Below are 27,918 nucleotides of genomic sequence, written 5' to 3'. Positions count from 1 at the left end.
CGAAATCTTGCAACTCGCTTGGCGAACGCGCATGGAAATAGATTTTCCTTCGAATTTTTCATTCATTATATTATTACATTTGTTTTATTCTTTGATCACTCTTGCTTTCTGATGATTCCTCATAGATATTATCTGATTGTATATAAGTAACACTATACTTTGTTGCTTCTTTGTTACATTTTACTGTGGTATATTTGACCGCCTTTCGATCCTAATCGATCGAGCTCACGAAATCTGTCTTCTATTCACATCCGTGAGACGAAGGTGGATTACACACCACGTAAGGCGAATCGTCGATACTTAATCATCGTTTACGGCTATTGAGTCGAACAACGGAAGAACGAAATTACGCGGCGTATCGAAGAGGTGATCTTGCGCAAACAGCGCCAAACTTGGATCTCACCGATTCCCTCGACGAGCAATCGAATCAAATTAGAGACCGCGCCTGTGCGCGAATAGAGCGAAATCGCGCGATCGCGATATTTTATTTCTCACGTTCCTATTTCTCGCGAATTACGCGCAAGTAATTTGCAATTTCGCAATTATCACAAGATCTCCATAGTGTTTATCGTAGAGATAAAAGAAAAATCGAGAATTTATTATCTTATACATAAATGTTCTTCTTTTTCAGAGTCAATCCTCTTGATTCCTTTATTTCTTTTTTTATAACGATATCGTTTCTAATAAATTGAAAAAAATATGTATAAATAATAATGCAATTGTTAGCAAGTTGTTCCTGGTCCGATGAAACTGAATAGCGTGGATGCAAGGTCATGAAATGTTTCCTACGATCTCGACGACGTATAATATTACCAGCCAGATATAATCTTAAATCGTTAAAATTAATTATCGTGTGCAGGGGGGAAGGAATCGGATACCGTGGAGAAGACCAGAGTGATATTTCGAGACGCGCAATGCCTGTGTATTTTCACACCTCACGTCGGGCCGAAGAATCGCTTTCATATCTCGCGGATGCACCACCAACGGCTGATACACCAAAGGCGATCTATAATACAGATTCAGTCTCTCTGTTTAGTTTCTCTTTCAAACAATTCTTTATTGCGTCTACGTAACAATTTGCCGCGTAATTTTATCATTCGAATAAACAATTTTCTGTTCTCTTTCCAAAAAATGTCTGCGAACTGTCGTCGTCAACAGATCAATGATATTTCGGAGAGGATCGCGAAACCAAGATTCAACAACTTGGCTCTTCTAATCGGCCAGCCGAGGGCTCATGCGCGCCGATCATCGCATGGAGATTGCACTTTCATCGTGAACTCTACCCACGTTGAAATTATGCCTATGCAGCCAGGCTGGTCGCAGCCCCGCGCACGAGCGGCATACCTTCCATCACGGCGCTGCCTTTCCCACAAACTGGAAACGGACGACACGTCTAACAGCGAAAGGAGAAGAAAGGAGAAGAGTCGAGCTTCCCAGGGATTCCCCTACGAACGACGGAACCGATCTGACCGGAGCAACATGTGGCCGCGTAAACATCGTTACGATGTCGCTTTGTTCTGATCAACAGTTTGTGTGCAGCAGCGACGCCAGTAAATTTCAGTATAGCCGGCGGTATATGCACGTATCTGCGCGCGGACACGTTCCGCCACGAAACTAACGAAGCCTTGGAGACGGCGATGGAAGCCATTCGGCGGAATTTACGTTAAAGCCCGTCGCCCGGTGAGAGAGACCGCGGTGGATACTTATTTTTGCATGAGCAGCAATATAGTGGCTACCGCGATATTCGCGGTACGTGTAATCGCCAGGGAACAGCGGTGTAATGGAAGATACAACACAGATTTTACATTCATACAAGAAAGCGCGCGGGAAAGGTAGGAATTCTTGAAGGATTCGATGGAGCAGCAGTCGCCATACGAAAGACTAAGAAGCAGAGGTCTCGTGGACATCATCAAATTGTTTTGCATTCAATGATATGGATCGTGCCACGCGTAGCTCATCGATTAATGAGCGCGAGTGGGCGCGCGGAGAGTCGCGAGTATCACGATTTTTCTTCGCGATGTGGTCGGCACGGTCCACATCCGGGTCAAAGTATCGCGCTCGGCTGAGCCGCACAATTATGTTCTGTAACATATTGCGCCGGCTGAGCGCAATATTACTTCGATCGACGTGGCACACCACGTGCGAGAAACCTTTCCGTATCCGGGAAGGAAGAGAAGAAATCAATTTCTCGGTGCGACCCGACGATCACGTAGAATTCGTTCGTCAAACACAGGTAGAGGAGGCCGTTAAAATCCACGCCGGGGATTCCCACGCGTGGTACGGCAAGACGGTTACCAACCACTGCGGCTTGGCGCGCTCGGCAAGGGTCGAGAAAATAAAGGGGGACGTACGAGAATTCAGTCCGCAACGTCGCCAAGTTTTGTCCCTTTTCGAAGTACCAATATCACGGCTTTAGATTGCGAGTGGAAAAAAATTGACGTTTCCTGGCAGAGGAAAGAGGAATGTAAATCTTGCGATTTCCGATTGCGACAGCAGTCAAATAAAAAAAATCCGTTCATCCTCGGGAACATATTTTAGGGGATTCCCCATCGAGAGAGAGAGATTCATCTCGTGGTATCGACGCGTCTCGAAAGACCACTTCGAGGCCGCCAACGGGGGATCGTGACGGCGCTTGATCTTCGTCGAAGGATCCTCGTAAGAGTGTCTACCTAGGTACATACGAGGTCGAGCCTTCACCTCGATCACCCAGTATATACATACGAACATGAGCGAGACGGCGAAGAAGGCAGGGAAGCGCGAGACACGTGGAACCGTGTAAAACGCGTAAGAATGTAAGAGTAAGCGCGACGGAGATTTGGGGGGAGATTCGGAGGAGAGCGAGAGCACGACGAGAAAAGAGCAGGTGTGTGTGTGTGTGTGTGGTGTGTGTGAGTGTGTGAGTGTGAGTGTGAGAGAGGGAGAGAGATTGAAGGCGCGAGAGATCGGTATAAGAGGGGTCATTGGTTGTTCGTTGTGCGCTCAACGTATGGGAATCGTTATGGACCAACTATAGCCGTTGGAATGTGTTCTTTTTTTCCTTTTTGTGTCTCCCTCGTATACCTGGTGGGCCGCTCTCGCTCCGTTGTGGCGGCGGCAAACCTCTCGCGGGCAATCGAATCGGTCGGCGACCGGTAAAACCGACTGAGATGAGGAGGAGCGTGCTCCCAGTCAGAGGAGGATCGAGTTCGACCTAAGAGGAAAAGAGAGAAAGGGAGAGAGAGATGGGGCGACCTATGTAAGCAAACGAGGAGGAGAAAACGGCGAAGAAAGGACAGACACAGGCGACGTGTTAGAAGGAGAAGAGTACTTGGATTCGCCGCTGCGGAGAGGAGAAAGGATCACGGGGAAGAGATTGGGTTAACCGGGAGGTGAGGGTGTAAGCGGCGAAGAGCCTGGGTGAGCCAGGACGAAGAGGGACAGCCGGCAGAAGGAGAAATAATGGGACCGCGAAATAAAAAGAGAGGATCGGGGGGAAAGTCGACGAGCGAGTCGCCGGACGAAGCGAGAGATCGACGAGAGAGAAGTTGACGCGCGGAACTTAGAAAGATCGCGAAAGTTCGAAGCCCGGGAGAAGGCGCGTGACGAAAAGGACGAGGATCTGCGAAGCGATGGAGAAGAATGGAAGATGAGAATGAAGAAATACGAAGAAAGACGACGGTGCGAGACGTTTCGAGAATCGGAGGATGCTGGATGAGACGGAAGAGCATGCATCAAGAAATGGCACAGCCTAGCGAAAAAAGTCTTTTGTAGAGTACGATGCCTTTAAGCCCATTCTACAATGGCAGTAAGCAGTAAGAAGTAAGAGTTCCCATTGGTCAGTTTTTGAAATAATCGATTTCGATTGATCACTTCCTACTGCTTACTGCCATTGTAGAATGGGCTTTACGCGATACTAACCGACATAGGGATGTTTGTATTGCCCGGAAACGATCACTATTGTCGGAATACTCGGAATCTCGACGATCGCAGAGGCGAAGGAGTAAAGTTTGCAGGAGCAGACCGCAGAATTACATTGAACGAGCATACACGGCGGAGGAGGTCGTGTGGTGTCTGGAGACCTGGCAACAAACGAGCTTGGGAATAACGACGAGACTTATGCGAGAACGTACAATCATGGAGATGATTGTCAGTATAGTTGTCGTTGAATGAATTTGCGATCATCGTTAATTAAAAACAAAATATTGATTGATATTATATTCAAAAAACAGAGCCAATAAAAACAATACGATTTTATTAACTTTAGTCTTCCACGACGTGGAAGACTATTCATTCTAAAGGATGCAATATTATCCGCAGAAAATATGTGACTATTTACATGATCAACTAGGGATTCTTTATGAACATATGATTGCTGATAGAATCAATCAGAGATACTTGTAGATTCATGAATAAACGACTCCAAACGTGCGCCGTAATTATTTGGTCGCCATTCTAATAAAATATTTACGAGAAATTAGTTTTACACGTTAAGGGTCGGCTCTCTCCAATCTGCCATCTTGATTTTATGATGTCATAGGCGAGGAATAACATAGTCGAAAATTCTTGCGTCCCATATTTTCATTTTTCACTTTTTCCTCACAAAAACAATATTTTTGTATTCTTGAAACCTGTAAAATATACCGGATATTTGATATCTGTCTGATGCATGCCGTAAAATCGTAAAATAATTCCCAAACTAAGGACCATTTTTGACAGTTGTCAAAACCGGTTCTGGCAGCGAAGCTATATGATTTAATATTTCTACTTTAACACTATATCATCGGACAGAAATCAGAGTTTCCGCTATATTTTACAGGTTTCAAGAATACAAAAATATTGTTTTTGTGAGGAAAAAGTGAAAAATGAAAATATGGGACGCAAGAATTTTCGACTATGTCATTCCTCGCCTCATAAAATCAAGATGGCAGATTGGAGAGAGTCGACCCTTAAGTATTTTTTAATGCTCTCTTTCTCTCTCCCTCCCCCCCTCTCTCTCTCTCTCTTTAAATTTCTGAATCGTAGGATTTAGTTATGTTAATCTTTGTGACGATACATCTCTCATTAAGTTTGTAAGATAAAAATGAAGACATTTTTTAATATAAAAAGATCTTGGACTATCGATTAAAGTCACTAAGAAATCAATTGGTTCAGGGATTACGATGATACGTTAATAGCGCTTTGGCTTAATTAGATACTTCGTGTAAATATATATTTATATATACATGATCCGTCTCGTTGCTCGTTCCTCGCTTGCGCGTGAACTTGGCACGAGCACACTACCGTAACTCTAAGTACTCTTTTGTATTGTTACTTTGAGCGTATATTTATATTCTATTTTCCTTACTAAAAATTGTTATATAATACTTTCTCGACAAGTTTGTTCAAGAAAGCGATAACTCCTCTGTTTGCTGAAAAATAGGTCTAGGTTCCTGCTAAGTAACGAAAGGGAGAAAGATATCCAAGCACATCGAGAAGATATCTAGATTCACATAGAATTGTGGCGGACGAATGGAGGAATGAACGAATGGACGAATGAACGAATGGACGGACGACCGGTAGAAGACATGGAAGAACAGGTATACGCAGTTCGCAAGGCAAGACGAAGCAACCGGTCCTCTCGTTCTTCTTTGCGCGACAGTTGGCCTGCTGACGTCACAACGACGTATTTAAACGGGCCAATCGGCGCCTCGTCCGTGGGGTCGTGGGGGAATCAGGTAGAAAGAACAACGTGAACAGTGGGGGACGGCTCTACGGGGCCGCAAAAGGTGCGTGCGGCCCAGGACGTGGGGCGTGGGACCAGTTGATCAGTGAGTGCGGTAGTGATCATCTCATCTTGTACCGCGCCAGGTGTATAACTTCTCCTTCTTTATCACTCTCTTTCTCTTTCTTCCTTCCTCTTGCTCTTTCTTTCGATCTCTGTGTGTCCTTGATATGGCGGAGACAGTGATGGACTTAAAAATCCCATGGGATCCGTTCTGCTCTGAAGCCAAAGCGATAGACGCATTCCCTTCGATCTTCTCTGATTCTATGATTCTCGCTCCACGGAACAGGTATGATTCTCTTCCTCCTCGTCTGTGCGATATACGTAAGAATAGACATGACGATAATGCGCAGTTTAGACAATACGCGGAGGTGGTCGCACGCTGACGTCCCTGAGAGAAACTTCATTTGGGAAGTCATCGTTTTCGTCTGGAATAAAATTCGCGCGAGTTGATCGGGAACGTGCAAGTTTTATTCCGTTCTTAACGAGGGGGTTACAAAAATAACGAAAAAAATAGAAGCCCTCGCATCCTCGAGTCTTTTGTTGCACGTTGTTTAAAATTCGTAATATTTCAGAATTGAACTTACATCATTTTCGACGTCAGGTTGCACATTGCTCGACACGGGATACATTAGTTAAAATAAGCGGTTTTGTGAGTACTCAAGCGCGGAGTACCTTGAGCTCGTGTCTAACAGCTGCGCTCTTACTAGCAACTTTGTCGTGCATTACAGTTGAGATTTAATATGCCGAACTAATGCCAAATTAATCACAGTATTCTCTTCCGATTACATGGAACGAAGTACTGAAGTAGGGAAAAATTCTATTAGCACTAATTTCGTTCGAATTCGTAGTCGCGCGTTTACCTCGTAGCGCAATTTGATATGACGCCCGCTGCAAAAATGCGCGTAACTCACAAAAAATTTGCTACAACGACGATAGAAACTCGCGGTGCAATATTTGAGAAAAAAGTTATTACAAGAAAATAAATCGCGGCGTAGAGCACGAATAAAGAGACGTTCCCGAATTGTTTTCAGCCGTAACTTAAATAATAAATCAAAGCACACATTATCTGTGTATCAAAATTCATCGGCTTGCAACGTCTCTCTGATGATACATTCAATTGCATACATGATGATACATTTCATCGGCTAGAAACATAAGAAAAATAACAAACACAATATTTGTACTGATGAGGAGAACTTCTTTAACGTCCTTATCGTAATGGTATTATTCTAAGTAACGATACAACAAACGTGCTCAATCGAACGGAAATGTGAAACGAAAAGATGGGAGATAAGCGAGGTTCATCTACCCTTGCATCACAGGATATCGGAGAACTTTCTCAAGGCTGTCTATCAGTTTCGTTAAGCACTTCCTGTTCGGCTGATTAATTGTCTTAGTAAATTTGATCCGCAACGAGAAAGCGTTAACGACTCTCTGTAGATTTCACACAAGGCATTTCTATTTTAAAGAACAAAGTAATATTTACTTGTATTTTCTCGCGCTCTAATCCCTGAGGGACTACAAATATTGTTACCAAAATTATTACAGACAGAAAAGTGCAAGTTTTTCGGTCAATCCATTATTATGTTTGTTATACTTGTATATAATCGCGACTTTCAAAACGATATATTTACAGCACATGGATTTATAATGCGTTTAATTTACAACTTTTTTGTTCGGTTTCGTGTCAATCGTTACAATGTAATATGTGATATAAATATGTAATGGCTAATATCGTTTTCACTTTTCCTTTAGCGCGTTCTTCATGATTCTTCAGTTTTAGTCTTCCGAGTATGGAGAGATTATTATATTTAGCTTGTTATTAGATTGTGCCAATTTCTGAAGTGCAGGAAAAAAAGCATCTTAGACATAGACGAACCATTTTGATTCGAAATTGGTTGGCATCGAGTCCAAGAAGGAATAAAACGGTAATAATACTTTATTATTGACCAGATGGCAAAAACATATATCAATAAAAACACAACGTTTTAATTTAGATCCTTAAAGGTCGAAACGTTGTATTTTAATCGATATATGTTTTCGCCAGCCTGATCAATAATAAAGTGTTTTTACCGTTTAATTAATCTACTGGCGAAATAAATCTCATATTGTAACCAAGAAGGAATTTTTTTCTGATAGAACGAAAAACTGTTAATGACAGGATCGCTTCCTGATCGTCTCCCTTGAAGCATCGGCCGCTGGTTCCGCGTTCATCCCGCTGCCCGCGCGTGCATCCTCATCGCCGGCGATTCGCACCGTTTCGCGTGCGAATTTCAGCGGGCCTCTTAGCAACAAGTTATGCACCTGCCGTGGAAAAGCGGAGCCGCGCGATTCTCGCCGCTGAAACTCGTTGTCGCTCGACGATCTCCGGTAGCATTACTTTCGTCCGACTCGTGATCGAGCAGAATCTATCTCGCGCGTGAGACCGCACGATATACAGGAAAACCATGAATTCTATAAAAAATGTAAACTCGCGGAAAGGGCAGTTTATAATAATGTTTTTGTTGTTTGTGTTTTATTTGTTAAGTTGGATCTATCCAAAGTTTTAGCCTTTCTGATAATAACAATAAGTCAATGTACTCATTATTAATTTTGTATCAAAATGTGACCACCGATGCAAAGATTTATCTTTTGTCTTTTATCGTTCTTGAAGCGTGTTGATAAGTTTTAATCATTTAGGTGCATCGTTTGCTCAATGTAATTATTTAGTACGTTTTAGGGGAATTATTTATGTGTAATGATCACATAATTAGTATCAGTAATTTTAACGACAAATATTGGTCAATACACTCAGAAGATAAAATTTTTTGACATAGAACATCTGTTAGTATTGTTTCTGCAATTTTCGATATCGTCAGACTTTAATTTTAAACTTGGTTTGCATTACTGTATCACTACAGTGCATCATTAATTTCAAACAAGATAAAATAATTTCTTATTATTTCATCATTGACTCAACGCTATTTTTTCCTATTGCGGCTTCCGACCGCTACTTTAGTGAATCAATCATGCTCGGCTTGATCTTACTATCTTGTTGATCTGTGAAATCTACGCGCTGTCGAGTAGGATCGGAAGAAGCAACATTGTTCATTCCACAATGATGACAAGTATTTTCCCGCAAACGACACAAGTGAGTTGAATCGCTTAATGACGAATTTCATAAAAATCCGTCACGCGCTGACGCACATGACTTACAACGATTTCGTCATTCCTATGGTTTAGTCAGTCGCCGTATGCGCGTTTCACATAATTTTCTCTATTTATGATCTACGAATAACTTATCGACGAAACAAATTCAGAGTTCTAATTTCTCTAAACGGCCTTCAATTCTATTAATAACTTTCGTTGTGCGAAAATTGACCTCGCAGAATTCCCTATAATACACGAATCGATCTTTCATCAATTGGAAGCGATCTCTTCTTCGACGTAAGTTTACCTGGACATTACCGGACCTTCAGCGGGACTTTTTGTACGTGATTTTACGTATCTCGCAAAAGCACGCGTATTATCTAAAAGTAGGTACAACACATTCGGGCGCATTGATAAGATGCGATCGTAGGAGTAACGATAGTCCGCAATTCGCAAAGCCGTATCTCACGTTGGTGCGTTAAAGGAGATCTCGGCATCGAATCGATTATTCATTTAACATGTTCCGGCAGTCTGTATTAAAATATGCGTGCATATTATGCATAAAGGTACACGCGACATGAACCACAGATCGTCTCTGGTACTGATACCGGCAAGAGCTAGGCCCTCTCCTTTTAGGTCATGGCAAGTCACTTAATTTTCCAAGGTATCTCTCCCCTGTAGTTATATAATTTAATTGTCTCGCATACATTCCTCTTTTTCATATTTATTGCGCCAGGATTACTGCCGTGCGGAAGCCCATATCGCGTTACGATCTTCCTCGCGTCGACGAACGCGCTCGGGATCGGCACGGTAGAGCGAACGACCGACGAACGAAATGCAAACACGCCGCATCTGCCCGTTCTGCATACGTGGGTGGGTGCCTCGCAGATTTTCGTGCGAAACCTGGAAACGACAGAGCGAATTTCAATCTCGAGGCTAATCAATTGCCAAATTGTCCCCAGAATGTCTGTTGGCCATTAACAAACATGATTTCGAGGTGAACATTAAATTGTCAGGGAAGAATTTTTTAATCCAACTGTGTCCAAATGTTTGATTTAACTTAAATTTCAATATCTCGTCATCATTTATCTCGTGCACGCTTGGTCATCGTCACGCTTGCTGAACTTTTTCGTATCGACCAGCTACAAGATGGGGAAAATTAAATCAGAAGCTCGATAAGCATGATAATTCCTGCGAGTGAACGATTATCTCGCGCTGCTCGCGCAGCTGTGTTTACGTAAACGTTCAAAAATCGTGTTGAAAATCCAGCCTCGTTAGAACTCGGATTTATCGGACGAAGCCAATGATATTAAATCGTACTCGAGGGAGTAGGGAACTTGCGCCGCGCGAAACGAACTCTCGAACGCTCGATTATTACGAAACGCTTACGCGAATTCGACGAGATAACAGGTACTGTCAACAAACCGTATCGGAGACTTCTTAACGACTACACCAAACGCGAAACCGTTAATTAGATCGGCAGAGCGGTGCCACTGTCAGGCTTCCAAGTTGCCTCGATTCGGAAAGTGATCGCAGAAGGTGAAATCGCACACATTGGATCAGGTAGAAATTGCAATTACGGAAACGTTATAATTGTGCTAAGATATTAGACATTATTTACTGTTAAGTATAATGTCCTACAATATCTTTTAGTCTGTAAAAAATTTTCAAAGAACGTTCAGGTGACAGACACCCTTTTACGATAACAAGCAATAGAATCAACAAGTACTGTTTGCTTCATTTCCATTTTTATCGTAGTTACAAGTAGTTTTTAACTCGATTATAAGACCCTAGGAGCCGGACAATTTGAAGACACACATCTGAGAAAGAGAAATCAATCTCAAGAAAGCCGTACATAAGAAGAGATCGGTGCTGAGAATTTTTTCTTCAAGAAATTCGTGTTTTATACGCAAGATTTGGTCGCATATCAAGCGGCAATCTCTCGGCCGTTCATTGATCTCGTAAACAATTTCACCGCTCTTATCAGCGAGAGCGCGTGTCTTCGTCTCCTCTCCGTCTCCGTCATGGCACTGGTTAACGTACAGCGAAATTATTTCTCCGAGAGGTGCGATAAATAGGCGGCCGGGCGCACAGCGCGAGTTGCAGCGATGTTCGGCGGCAGACGAGCATGAGAAATCGAAGGCCGGTTGGTCGCAGTCGGTGCTTATCACGGGCAGATACGTTAACGTTACGTGCATTCGCCGTGGCAACGTGTCGCATGATTCCGTCGTCTTGGATAAGAGGCTCCCAACAGAAACGGGACTCCTCGCTCGGTAGTCGAAAGTGGGAAAGACTTGAAAGCAGAAATCGGAATTTTGAGTCGAAGCCTTGACGGCGACGGCGGAAGGAGAGAGTGCGTATGTGTGGTTTTTGTGTACGCGTTCCGGCGAAGCGGAATCATCAGATGATCGTTCTTGACATTTCGTGCGTTGTGACCGCGTGATAATGAAATTGAACCGTTCTCCAGCGGGCGCGAGCCGCGACTCGCGGACGCTTCAAGAGCACCGCGTGGTCCCGCTACTGGATCGAATCTGGCCTGACCACGTGTGCAATTTCGAACGAAAGGCGACATCCGCAGAGTTTTGTCTGATTTTCCCTGCTCGATCTGGCGGATTGCCGTGCGGCATTCAACATCGTTCCTCGCGTCGCATCCTTTGCGCTGTCGCGACAAGCAATCGCGTTCGCAATCGCGTTTTCAGCATCGTCGTTTCCATCGTATGTCATATGTCGGGGATTACAGTATCACGATGATAAGCGTGTTCGCTGAAGGCGGCGCGATGACCGACTCGGGGAAAAAGCGCCATCGGCGACTTTGCGATAACGCGTTTCAGCAGCTCCGGTTTCTCTTTGAAAGCAGAGATTTATTTTAAGAGCGGAGAGAGATTTGTTGGTCGGCCGAAAGAAACGGAGCGAGATAAAGATCCAGATAAAGAGAGACAGAGAGAAAGGGAGAAAAAGAAAGAGAGAGAGAGAGCGGTTTAAAAATAAAATTGAATCCGGGCACACGCGGGCGATACGAGCAAGATCGTAACTTTCTCCGGACGGAGGTTCTTACGAAACTTTATACCGGTCTGCGCGCACACGCTGCCGGCACGATCGCCGATGAAAAGCCGCGAGCCTTTAATATCGGCGACGTGACGGAAAGATCACGCGGGCAATGCATCTCCGTACCGGAGAGAGAATTGCGGGGACCGCGGTGAAGAGAATTCGCGCGCGGATGTCGCGAACGCGCGCGTAACTGCACGTCGCGACGACGCGTGGTCGCGGATTGTTGCTCGGCGGACCACGCCAGAGAGCAGGAACGACGAACCAAGATGCAACTGAGATCTTGCCTGACGCGAGTTCGCTTTCTTCTGATCTGATCCACGAGGCAAGATCCTCGACGAGAGAATCTTCCTCTTCCGCGGGGGGATCGGCGGCGCGTTGCTACGGCAACTCCAGCGTGAAACGCGGAAAAGTACACGCACCGTTCCGCGAATCGAATTAATCGCCGACCGGGGCACGGAGATTCTCGTTAAGAGTGGAAATACGCGGGGCCTGAATGACGTGTCGGCGCGGGGGCTAAGTGCAAGTAATTATGACGTAACGAGGCGCGTGTAACGTGCGACTCGGCACATGGCAGCGCGGAACTGAATCAGCATAAGTCTATGAAGTCAAACGGCGCATCGAAAATCGCGCTCGAACAAACAACATTCGAAATCGTTATCGCTTAATCGCTTAAAATAGATCAGATCGGTAAAAACAATTCTGCTGATTACATTCTAACGACGTTAACACTTGCGTTTCCACGAGCCAGTATATCGAGTCGAGGCCGAACGTGTCGCTTTTATCGCTCGCATAAAAAAGGCTCTTTTTGGAGGACGCTTCGCGCGAGAAGGAGATCGGTTCTTCCCCGACACCTTCGAAAGGCCTTCCAAAGAGTTTTCAGCCAGTGTGTTTAGTCATCGGACATTATGTATCCGCGAGGCTCCGAGTTACGCGACTTTCACTCCGAAATGTCAACGGCTGTTTCACTTTTCAGCTTCCCCCCTCGATACGGCGGGCGCGCGTGTCGATCAATCCGCTTACGCGCAACAAAGGGACGATTGTTACGAGGCGATTTACGATTTCTCTCTGCATCTGTTTCAGATATCGTAGACACCGATGGCCGGCCGTGTGTCGACCTGTATCGCCGACGTGATCGGGGACTCGTAATCCGGAAAGCGGACGCGATCTTTCAGCCGGCGAAGGAGAAACTCGTGTGACTCGGCGACTTGTTGCTCTGCTTCGCAATTACCTTCATATTCGTAGATACTTCACGAGACGTCGAACGTGAACTTCCGACGTTCCTGAAAAAATCATTTTTCCAAGAACTTTTATTTCTTGTTCCGTTAAAAAAACGCAAGTTATTCTACGGTAATATCCAATGGGGCGAAGGTACTGCTAGATTGATAAGATAAACAAATTGCATCCATCATTGTATCCTAATCATGTTGCACTTTTAGTTCACCATGTCTGGTGATTATCAGAGATGCGTCTTTGGAGCACTTTGTAAAATTTGCGGCGCGATACCTCGGCTTTAAGGACACCCTGAGGCGAGACTCACTTTAGTTTTCATCAGCTCAAATGTTCGCTGTTATGGAGTTCCGAGAAAATCCCGCTCTCGTGCGTTCAAGAAGAGGATCTTGGCGCGGACATTCTCTTTGGTTATCTAGCTGTATGAGTTTTATTCGACATCATAAAGCTAGGTTACCGGAGTTAAGCTCTTCGCCATATCAACGGCCGGCGATCACCGTCCCCCTTCGTGCATTTCTACGCTTCAGCGAAAATAAAGCACCGAGACCACCGAATACTGTTACACCTGACATGTCCCGCGGACGTCGTCGTCGCACCGACTCATTGAATAACAAAGGCGCAGCCAGAAAAGAAAAGTTCAGGCCCGTCAGAATGGCTGAACGTTAACGTCTTCAACAGCGAGCGTGACTCAACGTACGCGATTATTGTATAAATATATTCGTCTTTGACTCTGTACGTCTTGTTCAACTTGGCAGGTAACGGTATAACATCTGCGTATCTTCCGAAATTTTCGCCTATCTTCGAATTATCTTTTTCAGAATGTCCATGTTCCTTTTAGATACGCAACACGGCGGTTTTGCGGCAAACTGCACAATCTGGATACTAAGATCCTCATCGTGATCGCTATGCGTGGTGCGTCGCCTGCTCGTTGATATTCTTCGGTAATATCTGCCATCGTACGTTTTTTCGCGTACCTCACAACTTCGCGATTTCTCGTTCATCCCTATGACAGACTGCGACTGTCAAGGTGTTCATTCGAATATCAAAGCGAACAACTGTACATGCAGTAAGCCGCAAACATCCCGCACCAGGCAGACCAAGGCACTGCAAGGCAATGCCGACGAACGGCTACCCGTGTCTACCGAGTCGAAAATAAAATAAAACGGCGGAATCATCCCCCTCCGGAATCATCCCTTTTCCCACGAATCTCGAATAGGAGGGACCTATTCGCATTGTCGACGGGGCGAGCGATTTTCAGCCGTTGGGCCCTCACAATGGGCCGAGTGTTCGGTACGAGGAAACGGGCGAACACCGGGGATCTATCAAAAGGTGAGCGACGCTCTGTTCGCCTTTCGGTCTTTCGCGAGCACAACGGCGAGCACAAGAGAGCGTCGTCTAAACGTACGCGGAGCGGGCCTCCTTGCATTCCCCTCGCGCGTGAAACTACTACGAGCCGGGCATTTGTAATTGCCGTTAGTGTCGGTGGCTCGTGACCGGCCTGTCGAGAGGACAGAACTTTTCAGAAGCGCGGCTATCGCACATCCACCGGGTATTCCCGCGCGTTATTCCGCGCCTACACGCATTCACGTACCCGCGGCTGCGAATAAAAAATTCCCGCCACCTCGATCATCGCTCCTGGAGAAAGTTACGTCGCGCTGCGGAACCGCCGCGAATTTCATGAACGGGACGACCCGGTTACAAGCCCGCAGTGCGCAACCAACGTGACAACGGCCGCCGTCGATGCTTTCAGGATTAGTTCATTGCGAATTTCAAAGTCAAATGGCCCATCATCGAAATTTCATATAATTGAAGCCGCGATCCTTGGACATTCTTATTTGCAGTTTGAAAAAGGTCATGAGAAACGATTTCGCGGGTGTCATTTTCTTCTTTCTCGTTATTATAGATTGTTCAAATGACTGTTCGTACTATTGTTCATATAATTTTCTGAAGTTATTACTCGTTTTATTACTAACGTCGCTGATATACGCATAAACTCTGTGCAGTAGGCTTACGTAATACATAGTTAATAATTTATTTTCTATGTTGTTTGCAGCAGAAGCGCCGAGGATTTACATATGTACACCGTAAACGCGAAGCGTTAACGCATCGAAGGCACGGACTGGAGAACGGAACGAGTTGTTTCATTAAACACACGCTGTGCCTATGAAACGTTACATTTTAAGTGTGTGCCGACACGGTGCGTGACGACGATGTGGTTCCCACAATAAAGGAGCCGGGATATGTTTACCAATTATACATATGTATATGCGACCATAGGAACGAACACGTCCGGCCGTGATGTTGCAGGAAAAATTCCTGGCTGCTTTGTTTAAATTGTAATTGTGATACTTGAAACAATGCTAAAAATTTCGATGAATTCTTTAAGAAAAGTACAATGCCAAAAGACGGAAGAGAGGAAGGGTAATTACAGCCTTTTCCACACACTTTTTCTTCAAAACCTGTTATTATATTTAAAGACATTAAAATTGATAGTAATAATTATGATTGAATAAAGTCTGTTTAATAAATTCTTAATCCAATAAAATATACAACTATTTCTTTTCTTTCTTTTAATATCATGCTTTGGGAAAACAAATAACAGTCTGACAAATTAAAGTAAGGAACAGATTTTCTGATAAAGTAAAATAATTGAATATATATGCAAAGTCTCATTCATTTACAATTTTTATTTGCTTCTTGGACGTATCGTTAGAAGTCTTTCGAGTGTGATAAATATGGATAAACGTCTGTTAGCATTAATAATATCGTATAAAGTTCATGTTAATCACATGCCCATATAATAATTCTGTAATAATATATAATTTTCGATCTTTACGTAGCCTTACTAATGGAAGTCCTGAATTTTTATAAGCTTAGAGGGCGGTACATTGCAGAACTGCATCAAAAGTACTGTACCGATCAAAGTATTCTGCTTTTATTACTAAAACAATTTTTTTAATTTGTGACGTTATAAGACATTTTTGTTTAATTAAGGCGTAAATTATGTACATATATATATATGTATGTGTGTGTGTATGTAACACGTAAATAAATAAATTACCTACTGATACATAAATATATAATTTTATATTCAATGTATTTTCCATGAAACTACCTTTTAGTCCAGAAACATTAAATTCCTTTGAAATCCAAAAAGAAGAAATTTTGGCCGACGCGTATTATGTATAAATTCAACTTAATCACCTTTGCGAAAAATATAAAAAGAACCGTTACAGTCCTGCGAGATATTTTTAAATTCTAATTCTGCTATGTTGCGAGATGGAATGAAGTTACGTTCGCTACACCGGTCCTCCGGAAGAAGCACGCCAAGGCGCCACCTATCTTGCTGTTATGATGCGCTGGGAAGGTAGCTGCTCTCGTTGCGGACGAAGTTAGTTGGCTGTGATCGCTATATATTTGAGAAAAAGATTATGATGGCAAGCAAGGCGTGGAAGGTTAGTAACGTGACTTTGACGGTTCCTCCTCCATCTCGGTCCATCTCTTCGAAATTTCCGTCGCGCGAGGCGGCGACGATCGCGTTCTCGCGCGAGGTTACGCAAGGTTATGCCGCAGGTAACGTGCATCTTTTTGCAGGTAGTCCAACCGCACGTGCCGCTGATCAAGTTCCGCAAGGGCACCCATAATCCAGGTAACGTAGACCAAACCGATCGCGATCGCGATGGCGACCACGCGCGTCTACGAATTAAAAAAGTACCCCACTGAAACACACGGACATCCGCGTTATTGGTAGTAGTGGCAGGCGCGACGGCGGCGCCATCTGCACGGCCAGTGCCGACCCAGCAGTCGCAGAGCACGGGCAGCGCGACGGGCCCCGGCGTGATCGCACTGCCGACGATAGAAGACGTTTACCTGCCGCCGCGATACCAGAGACGACCGATAGACCAGAGGGAAATTGATTATATCAACGTGAGTTGTCGATTTCCTGTTGCGACATAAATTCCGAGCGCGAAAAATTAAGTCTCCATACTTGTTGCCTGATCGAATGTCGCAGCAATGTTAATAAAAATGTTTTGCAGTTATACTGTATCTGATGCTTTGTGTGTTGCAGCGTGGCGGACCGGAATGAGCTCGAAGGATCACTTAGGATATCGTCAGCTACACACAGGTTGAACATTTGCGTTTATTAATGATGTACTGTTTAAATAAAGGGATGCGGTAGAAAGGTTGCTCGCGGAATGTCATTTCATATTCATGCCACCTATCGGACAAGGTCTCTTGTGACACTGCCAGGGCCTGCTATTTCTGGCACAACTTTCAGCTCGTTCTTGTAAGAGCCAATGCACGTTGATTCTGGCTCCGCGACAACGAGATTCTAATGAATTCATCACTATCATTCATGATTCACATTATTTTTGGTTTTTTTATCTAAAAAAAGGAGGAGAGATTATCGTTAATTTTTGTTAATTTGCTATGATCGTGCAGTATTTCTAGGTAACTACTGCGGATCTGAAATAAATTGCGAGTGACGTTCGGACGCACCTTGATACGGTCCTGCGATTGGACGAAAATAGCAGACGACAGAGCGCTGCGGCGCCTCCATCCCACCTCCTCGCGATGCCTGGCCGTGAGACGTGAACGCGGAGGACGACTCGCCGCGATCCGTTCACAGTTTTGTCGAAGTGTTCTCGAAGTGCGAAATATTTACGAACGACGAATCCACTATTACGAAAAAAATGGCCGAGATAACGGAGTTCGGGACGAGGAAGACGATTTTTATACTCGCGATCGTGGCTGGCTGCTTCGCGGTGCTATGGCCGAAGATTTTCTACCCTATGCTCACAGCATCTGTCACACCACATCATCCTACGTCAGACAGTTCTGGTAAGATCTCAACGTTCTACGTGTGCAATAAATAACGCGTGAAATATAGCGTTAAAAGATTCGCCGCACAAAATTTGTCGCACGGTGGCAAATTTTTTTTCAGTCTATCTCAGCTTCTTGTTTACATGAATGAGTTTTTATTATATCGTAAAAGTAATAGCTAGGAATTATCTAACTTGAGAAACACATTCCGATTATCTAAAATAGATGTTTACTGATTAATCTATGAACACACAGAAATGTCCAATGTTTCCACCTTTATCCTTCATATTTGCGCAGTGTGCTGCGACGTAATATTTGACAGTGACGTTACTGCGGTGGATATTATGCAAGAGATGTGTCAAAACATATTGAGGCATCATCCGATTGATCCACGTGTCAGGGACGCGTTAAAGCTCAGTAAGCTGACCCCTCAGAGTGCAAGCCTGTGCAGGGAGGAAGTTCTTGCCAGATGCGGCATAGACTTGTCGTCCTTCCTCGCTGAGAGGGAACGCCTGGGGAAAACATATAAACAAGTATTAGAGGAGATCAGATCATTCAATAGTTCCCTTTGCCTTAAGATGAATTTCGGGATACCGTTGTCACAATTGGGGACACCCCATCTCATAAGATATCATATTCTGATGCCACACAGTAAGAATCGCAAGAACATGCGAGTTCATTGCCACATGATCACTTAACAAGATTACATTGCTTCAATACGCAGTCGACTAATTTTTGTACCTGCAATCATTGGCTACTTTGCGGTGTTGCGAGCGAAGATTTTCTAATTAATTCATTAATTAACCATAGTTGTTTTCATAAAATGATATATACTCTTGAAATACGTAAGCTCTTCTAATTTTATTTCACTGCTTGAATTAATTCAATCCGAATTGATGTACTTGTTGCATTAGCAATTTATAGTGATGATTGTCTGATTTATAAATTGCTTACATAATAAGGTAAACTTTGAGAAATATGTTTTTAATGTTTCACATTATCGCGCATATGTGGAAAGAACGAATTCGAGTTATCTATCCTGTTTTGACCGAGCGCCAAAAAAGTAAACGTGATGTTTGGCAGACAGAGCCTGGCTCATAGTCAGTTTCCAATACATACCAGTGACCTACTACATATTCCATATTCAGGCTTTCAGTATAAATCCTGTGGATTTCTACTTTTTATGAAATTAATGCATAATTAATAAACTAATTCTTATATTGCAGCAATTAACACGTGTTTAAGCTAATCTCCAGAAAGCTACAGAATAAACACGCTTTCATGCCGATAAATAAGACATGCATTTCCTTTATCAAGCCGAATATAAATCTTTTTATGTATGCAGGTACCATACAACAGGAGCGGCCTACTCCTCCTCATGCAGGTGGAATGCATCCTGCGATGAGAGAGCGAGGAAGAGCCATACCGTCCTCTCATATCGTACCAAAGATAACGGATAGGTCTGACCACATTGTGCCAAAAATGAGGCCACCTCTGGGTGGTGCCGGTCACGTTGTTCCACCTCCCAAGGGAAACGGTACAATGGGAATTATAATGCCACTGTACACAATAGGGATAGTTCTGTTTTTCCTCTACACCATTGTTAAGGTAATGCACAAGTCCGCGGAATAATTCTTAATGAAATTTTTCGATAAATTCCTGACGACGTTGATGCGGTTCTAACTTGGAATTTACGTTGACAGGTTCTAAAGAAGACTTCGGATAGCGAGATCATCTCAGAATATCCAGGAGCCGCTGCTGAGAAAGAATTCCGGAAAATGGTGTTCAGTCCGGAGGCCCTGACAACTGCGATGACTGGTGGCACGATGCAGTACTCGCGGGAGAAATCGCCACAGAAAACTGCTGCGCCTACCATAGAAGAGTTGAAGGATCGTAAGTGCCTGAAAATTTATATGTTTAAACTTACTAGTCACGTCTCTCATTTACACTATCATCAACAGCAGTGTTTCTTTCTGAGGAGCTATTTTCTTCCGGGAATTATTTAGAATTGACATATACATACACATGCTTTGATATATCAAACGGATCTCTTTAAGTGGTGTTGCATGATGCAAGGTTTGCACAATTAGAACACACACGTATCCATACGCGCGAAATCTGAAAACATTTTGCAAGACATTTTGTATAAAAAAATATTGTATTGCATATTGTAAGTACCTGTACTTATACTCTGAACGCAACTTTAATAATGTTCTACATGCTGGAACGCAAGAGGCGGCAGGAGACATAGAGATAGATCAACTGAGACAACGTTTGGTCGAGACGGAAGCAGCCATGGAACGAATTGTTGTCCAGATGGGCAATATATCACGTTCAGTAGTGAATAACTCGGGCTCACAGCCAGAAATCAAGGTTTATCAGATTAGTTTTGACGCAATTCGCAGTTTCAGTTTATTTAGTCCTTAGACATATGCACGTCGCTGTGTTCTGATTGCGTTACAAGCTTTACCCATCCAATGTACATTACACCTATTGTACATCTAGTATATAAAATCTTGTCTTCAATATTTGGCTTCTTGAAATATCGACGCTTGCGGATAACCATGGCAAGATTACAAATTGTTGGTTTAAACGTATATACGAGGCTCATACCGAGACGTATTAGTCAAGTGCAAGTATCGAGTACAAACACTTAAACCGGAGTATGTATTCAGTGATAGAATTCACGGTATATATTTTACGTTTTGAGTAGTAGATGGGGCTCCACAGTCCAATGGTCTGGCAGGGGTCGATCGCGGTTCTAAGGTACATTCTTTGCCTCTGAGAATCTATTTCTAACATGAGTAACCAAGAGTTTGTGGAAACTTTTATTTCTAGCGCACTAGTTTCGTTCAATAATAATTTATCACACGTAAATGTGTATTCGGCTTACACACACACACACACACACACGAGTTTCATTGATATGATTATACAATAACAATACTCAACAACATTGCTATCCTTTTATATAAGTAAAGATGTATGTGACTCTTCAATGCGATATATCGTTGAAATAAGTAATAACATTTAATACAACAAAAGTTGCTCCTTTTGTAGCTTCTTGACTATGAGATTATGAGTGTGTGCCTTGCATGATATTCGCTTATTTTATATTTTATTAATATCTTATAATAGTATAATATGTTATATAAACAATATACGTGCGCACGTGTGTGTGTATATATATATACACACATATATGTTATAAATTGTGCGACATTTATAACATATATTATGATTATACCATATTTCTGAACTAGATCCTTAACATAGCACATTTTTTGGATTCTGTATGATTTTTGTTACATTATAAGCGTCATTTGTACATATTTTATGAAATGATTCTTACCAAATCAATCGACAAAATGGCCTTGAAATTATTTTCCGATTATTTTCCACACATTTCCGATTCAAGAAATACATAAGATCACAATTGAATGAAAAAACACGCAATGAGAGCGATCTACTAAGAATTTCATTTACAGGAGGATACTGGAGGCCAGGAATCGCATAGTAGAGAAGGTGAAGAGATAGACGTAGCGGAACACTCACCTACAGTTAAAGTTATGGGCATGGAAATGACAGCCAGCTGCGAAAGTGGACAGAAATGTAGTAGACCTACCACCCCCATTATTCCCACACCATCAAGGTATACTTGTATTCTGTGCTGCTTAATATTGCATTTTATGTTTTTTTTATTACCGATATCTTTTGAACGATTTGTTGAATATACTTATATCTGTTTCAGTAATGTAGAAAGAGAGAAAACACCACCGAAACCAATATATTTAGAGGGTGCGCTTCCGCCACAATGTGAATTACTCGTAACCGATTCGGAGACTCAAGCAGAGAAGTCTGAGGACGACGATGACGCACCCGTTGTTCTCTCAGGCAAAATGACCCTCTCCCTCATCAGCCTCGACCAGATTCCAGCTGTAAGGAAATATTAGAATTATCAACAGAATCAAATGAATCTGCGGAGCCTTGCTTTATTTGGTGATTCTTTCATTCTTTTAATTGTTTGCCTAACTTCTGTGTAAATTACTTAATACAGGGATCACAAATCACAGAAACTAATCGCGATGCAAGAAAGAGTTTTCCTTATTAAATGTATGGAGATATGCGACGCACTGATTTTATGATATACATTATATTATATATTATGACATATAACTGTCATAATATGTAATACTGTCATAACATATAACTGTTTTTATTCCATGTGATTTTTGTTCTCGATATTAATGATTAATATTTTTTGTTTTACTAATATTTTAATTTTAATATAGGACACACTAGCTTATTGAATCATATTTAAATTCTGTCGAAAGTACAAGATGCTTCTAATACAAATTACTAAATTTTGCTCTACAGTGTGGCGATCTATTTTAAAAATATCTTTTGTTTTGCCCGAATATATATTATTTAACTTAATTTTATATATTGTTTTACGTCCGTATGCGAATTTCGTTATCCAAATGGAGAATGAAATTGTTTTTTAACTTTATTTTAAAATTTCTCAAAATTTCTTGTTCTATTTATTTTTTGTATCTAATTCTCTTCCTTTATTATTGGAAATATAATTGTAAACTATCATATTTAATATGTAGACGTCGGAGGAGGAGATTGCAGTTACAATGGAAACAAATTCCCTGAATGATGCTACAGAAGAGAAAGTTGTGGGTTTGACAAGAATTCTTAGACGACCAAGTGATGATGCTGACAGCGAAAAAGTGGAACGAAAAACGCCAGTAGTGAGCGATAGTGAAGAAGATTATGACGAAGAAGCGCAAGAAGAGGATGATGAGGAAAAGAAAGAGAAAACAATATATTATAATGGAAAAACGAAGGAAGACGAAAAGGAAGAGGAAGAAGAAGACGAAGAAGAAGTAGAAGAAATAGAAGTGGAAGAGGAAGAGGAGGAGGAAGAGGAAGAAGAAGAAGAAGAAGAGGAGGAAGAGGAAGAGGAGGAGGAGGAGGAAGAAGAAGAGGAAGAGGATAAGGAGGAGATAGAGATGGAGGAGGAAGAGGAGAAGGAGGCGAGAAGGCTGCAGAGACCATACAAGTAAAAGTGAAGGAAGCGAAAGAAGACAAAAATAAGATAAGCAGAAAGAGAAACTCAAAAGAATAATATAAAAATACAGATAATCCGTCAGACAATGATGATAGTGAATAGGATGGAAGAGAGGAGGATAAACAGGTACATCATGCAAGAAACTTGCGGTAAACAAAAAAATTTTGAAGCAATTCCATTTTTCCAGATGGATCAGTGTTTTCCAATCTTTAAAAAACCCTTTTATTGTGATAGGAGGAGTAGCTTGATTACGATCGTAACGATCATAAAAAAGCTGATTCGCCATACCGACAATGTAAAAATGCATAAACTCGTTGGTCAGGCACTGCCATATACGTAAAATGTTATGCATATTGCATTTTAATATTTTTTTAACGTTTGACATATTATAGAAACATAATATTATTGACTACAGGGGCCAAAATAAAGAGAGGCAGTGCTCTTTTCATTGCTTGTGCTATAATTGTCACAATGCTATGATAACGTAGATTATGACATACGTATGTCATTCACCACATAGAGAATCATTACGAAATGTTTCTAAGAACTTGCAGGTGGTTAATAAATAAATAAAAAATAATTGGAAGATGATCTTATCACACAACTGTAGCCTAATATTAAAATATCAAATTTAACGATTGGCAAGCACTGATACACCATTCATGCCGAAGCCATAAATCTGATGTGATCTTGTCTTTTACTACAAATAAGATTCATTCGTAGAGCTTTTAATTTATATACTATAACCGTCCTTTTTTTAACATCTAATTTTATATATCAGACTATTATTTGACATTAAGATCTTTTCATTTGTGCGTCTCATGTTTTGTAATTCTCTTGGCTCTTGACTCTCCTACTTAACGTAAAATTATGCTTTTCCATTTCTACATTTCTGATTTTGATTTATAAATGTAAATTAAAATTAAATTTGTTTAAAGCATAGTTGACAATTATTTTAAATAAGACAAGAGACAGAAGCTTTTTTCCACTGTAGAGTAATATAGCATTAAATAAGTTGGTGATTTTATTATTTCTAATCGTGATAAACAGTAAAAGATGAAAAACAGCAAGAGAAACACACTAGAAATGAATGAACAAAAAATGCGCAGGTCTGTTCTAATAATATATAAATATAAAGTTAATTATTATCGTAAATGGACATGTTCAGCAATATTCTTTATGTAACTACATTTCACATTTTATGCGAACGTTACTGTTAGCAATATTACATGTTAAAGATGTAAATATTGTTACATGGACAACTTGATTAAAGTAAAAAAGAATCTTTTTAACATTTGTTAACTTACAATATAAAACTGCCGTATTGTTTGTAAAATTCAACATTGTAAACAATATCTATTTATACTTCATCAGATTTCTTTGCGGAAGTATTTACGTGCGAGACTAATAATGTTTATATATATGTATAATTACAAAATGCTATCTAGATGAATTCTAGTGGTGGAACAATAAAAAATAAATTGCTTTTAATTACACACAGAGTACTACATATTTATTTTACATAATAAATCTTACTAAAAATACAAATTTGTCTACATCTATAAGAAGTTCCTTCATTCGTATAGCTATTATTATGAACACAACATATGATGTGTTATGTTTATGCTAAGATTTAAGGCATTAACTGATTAATTTATGAGCAACGTGATTCTATGATATATATTATAACTGGTAAGTTTTATTCCATGGAAGTTTTGTTTCAATATTAATTTTGTTTCAAATTCAATATTAATGACTAATATATCTATATCCATAAACTTTCGCATTTTATGTTTTACTAATATTTTAAGTTTAATATAAGACACGCTAGCTTATTACATCAAATTTAATTTCTGTCAAAAGAATAGGATGCTTCTGATACATATTACTTTTTGTAGTATGTTCTACAGTTTGGCGATCTCTCTCTCTCTCTCTCTCTCAACACACACACTCACACACACACATATTACATATATGTCCTATACACTTGAAATATAACGTTTAAGAGATTCAAGTATCAAGAGACACGGTAGTGCCTCGCGCCAAGTTTGTAAATATGTGAGATTCGAAGAATACATGTGCTGGTTAAGGTCAAACATCGATCAGTTAACGACAGCTAACGATACAATAGTGACGCAATAGAAAATCGAAACTCATTTTTAAGTGAGAAGATTATTAACTGAAAACGTAGTTATACTGCAATTCTCAAAAAGTAAGAAACTGTTATCATTGATCTTTTAACTGTGAATCTTCAACAATAAATATACTTAGTTAACTTTTCATATTTCGTGATATTATAGTTGTTGTTGATTAATATTGTAAGAAAAATTGCCAGTGCATCATATATTGTAATAGTGATTTGAAAAAGTTCTTTTACATATAATAGTGAAAAACTGTTGAACTGTTGAACTTTTTCCCGTATTATTTATTTCTATCATCAATAATGATAAAAATTTGATTAAATTGTATGATTCGCTTCAAATTTTGATCTATTTATATTTTGTATCTAATTCTCTTGCTTATTATCTTTATTATTTGAATCATAATTGTATAAACCATTATATTTAACATATATAAACTTCAAAGAAGAAGACCCCAACAATGGAAACAAATTCCCAGAATCGTACAAAAAAAGCTGTGAATTTAACAAGAAAGCGTACACCAAGTGATGATACTGACAGGAAAGAAGTGGAACGAGAAATGGTGATGGAAGTGAGTGACGAAGAGGATTATGACGAAGAGGTAGAGGAAGCGAATGATGAGACAGAGGAAGAACAAGAAGAAGAGGAGAATAGGAAAAAAGAGAAGGAGAAGGGAGAAGAATGGATCAGCATACTGAGAAAGTTGGATTTGGATAACAAAGAGTGGGGGAGAAGAATAGTGATGATAAAGGAGAAGGACAACGAGAAGTGGCTGAAGAAGATATTGATTAATATAAATAAGGCGAACGTAGAGTGCCGGAGAAGGATGATGCTGAGAATGAAGCCAGACAACAAGGAGTGGCAGCAGAGAATAAGTAAAAAGTTGAATGAGGAGAACGAGGAGAGACGAGAGAGAATAATGAGGAAATTGAATATGGATATAAAGATGCAATGGCGAAGGAACTGGAGTATGATAAGCAAGGGAGACCTGACCTGGGAAAAGATGATGATAAAGATGCTTAAGAAGAACAAACAGTGGCAGAAAAACATAGCGATGAACATGGAGTGGAAGAAGAAGATTACAGAGTGGCGAGCGTGTGTGAGTATGATAATGCTTGACAGTGTGGAGAAACAGGCGAAGAAGTTGAGGAGCAGCCTGAGGTTCGAGATGGAGAAGAAACATATCAGCATATTGAGGAAGTTGGATTCGGATAACGATAAGTGGTGGAAAACGATGGTGAGGGAAGTGGAGGAGGAGGACGAAAAGTGGCGGAAAAGTATATTGATAGAGTTGAATAAGTCGGACATGAAGTGGCGAAGAAGGATGATGATAAAGATAAAAGCGGGACAGATGGATTGGTGGCACAACGTGATAAAGCAGTTGAATGAGAAAGACAGCTTTTGGCGGAAGAGAATGATAACAAAGTTGAAGGTGGGTGACGACGACTGGCGAAGTATGATGAAGCAGGACGATGAGGTGTGGCATAGCTATAGGTGGAAGGAGATGCAGAACGACCTTGAGGAATGGTGGAAAAAAATGATAAGGGAGGTGCATGAGGAGAACTTAATGATGCGGAGAGCTTAATGACGCCGATCTGCAAAAACGAGGTCAAGGGATGGCAGGCGAAAATGAGGACGATAATCATGACTAAAGGGGAAGAAATGAAGAAACAATTAAGGATGAGCTTGAAGTTTGAAATGAAGGAGTAAGCGAGGAAATGGACAACTAATTGATTAAACTAAACTATAGAATCTTGTTAGCATTAGAGAACATTTCAAAGTAAGACTGCCATATTTTTTGTACAATTACAAACAATATCATTCATATCTTATTAGATTTCTTTGTGGAATTATTTGCATGTTACAATTGCGAGACTAATAATATTTATATATTATATATTAATATTGAAAATACTATTTATATATACATATAGGCACATTCTAGTGATGAAACAATCGAAAATAAATTGTTTTGAAGTATAGAATATTATTATTTTCCACAATTGTGATCATAATTTGCTTTTTATTAAAGATAAATATTTAATACTTGCTTATAAAGGGAGCTATTTAAATACGATCAGTGTTATTATATTATAATACTTTTTTGTATATAACATATACATATGACTCATTTTGCTTCTCTTCATCAACATTATTTTAAATCTGTCAAGAAGTAACAATTTACTTAATTCGTTATTGTATATATAGTATTAATTATAAATAGTAAAATATTTTCTTAGAAATAAAAACATTTTCTATTCCGCCGTTTACACATACACACACAGTTCATAATTCCAGATGGCGTTCAACACATGAAACTGGACATAACCATGTTATCCTTTGCTCCTAATTCATTCATCAATTTAGTATAATAAACAGAGTATTTTGTTGATGAACACCGAACAGTTTCATCTAAATTTGAAAAATCTCTGATCAATCTCCGAGCAGTGTGAAATCAACTGCAAATCTTACTAAAAATACGAATTTGTCTGCATAACCTATAAAAAGTTCTTTCATTCGTATGTACAACAACTGTACTAGATATTACGTTATATTTGTGCCAACGTTTAAGGCAAGTTGTTAATCAACGGTTTAACAAATTCACGAGCAACGTAGGTGATGATTAGTTACTCGCGCTTCATCGAGCACGTCATAACGGAGAGGCACTTGGCGTGTGCTTTTTCCTCGAGGATCTGATAGATGAGAATCCCACGTATCATCCGTAATGT

General features: G+C 40.9%; 2 protein-coding genes and 1 long non-coding RNA gene across 6 annotated transcripts; 2 read left to right on the top strand and 1 right to left on the bottom strand.

The window, feature by feature from the left end:
* The first annotated feature begins 5,825 nt into the window (after positions 1-5,825).
* LOC105282908 (28S ribosomal protein S36, mitochondrial) lies at positions 5,826-17,333 on the top strand. 4 transcript variants are annotated; one of them, XM_011345225.3, is made up of 5 exons: positions 5,831-6,029; positions 15,201-16,602; positions 16,742-16,796; positions 16,902-17,074; positions 17,217-17,333. In XM_011345225.3, the coding sequence occupies exons 2-5, from the start codon at positions 16,579-16,581 to the stop codon at positions 17,232-17,234; spliced, it is 270 nt and encodes an 89-aa protein (XP_011343527.1). In that variant the 5' UTR covers positions 5,831-6,029; positions 15,201-16,578; the 3' UTR covers positions 17,235-17,333. The 4 variants fall into 4 exon arrangements, with proteins under 4 accessions (XP_011343525.1, XP_011343527.1, XP_011343524.1 ...); XM_011345224.3 differs by having other exon boundaries at positions 5,839-6,029; positions 16,899-17,074; XM_011345223.3 differs by having other exon boundaries at positions 5,826-6,029; positions 15,201-16,796.
* Positions 17,275-17,723, bottom strand: LOC109611218. Its single transcript, XR_002193552.1, has 2 exons — positions 17,648-17,723; positions 17,275-17,533 (listed from the first exon to the last, which is right to left on the bottom strand). It is a non-coding gene; the product is annotated as an uncharacterized LOC109611218 (long non-coding RNA).
* A 90-nt stretch (positions 17,724-17,813) lies between these two features.
* Positions 17,814-26,819, top strand: LOC105282932 (nestin). The gene is made up of 9 exons (XM_026975295.1): positions 17,814-17,989; positions 18,269-18,622; positions 19,317-19,579; positions 19,675-19,864; positions 20,205-20,344; positions 21,460-21,623; positions 21,723-21,909; positions 22,585-23,021; positions 25,715-26,819. Exons 1-9 carry the CDS (start codon positions 17,842-17,844, stop codon positions 26,772-26,774), a joined length of 2,943 nt encoding a protein of 980 aa, XP_026831096.1. The 5' UTR covers positions 17,814-17,841; the 3' UTR covers positions 26,775-26,819.
* Positions 26,820-27,918: the final 1,099 nt, after the last annotated feature.

Source organism: Ooceraea biroi, chromosome 2 (genome assembly GCF_003672135.1).
Source record: "Ooceraea biroi isolate clonal line C1 chromosome 2, Obir_v5.4, whole genome shotgun sequence".
NCBI classification, from domain to species: Eukaryota; Metazoa; Arthropoda; class Insecta; order Hymenoptera; family Formicidae; genus Ooceraea; species Ooceraea biroi.
Note: the sequence above shows the minus strand (reverse complement) of the source record. Positions and strands in the feature narration are given on the sequence as shown.

What these genes read in the sequence shown, in the direction of transcription:
- LOC105282932 (XM_026975295.1), top strand. Translation starts at nt 17,842, where the DNA reads ATGGCCGAGATAACGGAGTTCGGGACGAGGAAGACGATTTTTATACTC. An exon ending in TCCTACGTCAGACAGTTCTG is followed by an intron (nt 17,990 to 18,268) that starts GTAAGATCTCAA and finishes ATATTTGCGCAG; the next exon opens with TGTGCTGCGACGTAATATTT. An exon ending in GAGGAGAAGGAGGCGAGAAG is followed by an intron (nt 23,022 to 25,714) that starts GCTGCAGAGACC and finishes GCGTACACCAAG; the next exon opens with TGATGATACTGACAGGAAAG.
- LOC105282908 (XM_011345222.3), top strand. Translation starts at nt 16,712, where the DNA reads ATGCCGCAGGTAACGTGCATCTTTTTGCAGGTAGTCCAACCGCACGTG. An exon ending in CAAGGGCACCCATAATCCAG is followed by an intron (nt 16,797 to 16,898) that starts GTAACGTAGACC and finishes CGTTATTGGTAG; the next exon opens with TAGTGGCAGGCGCGACGGCG.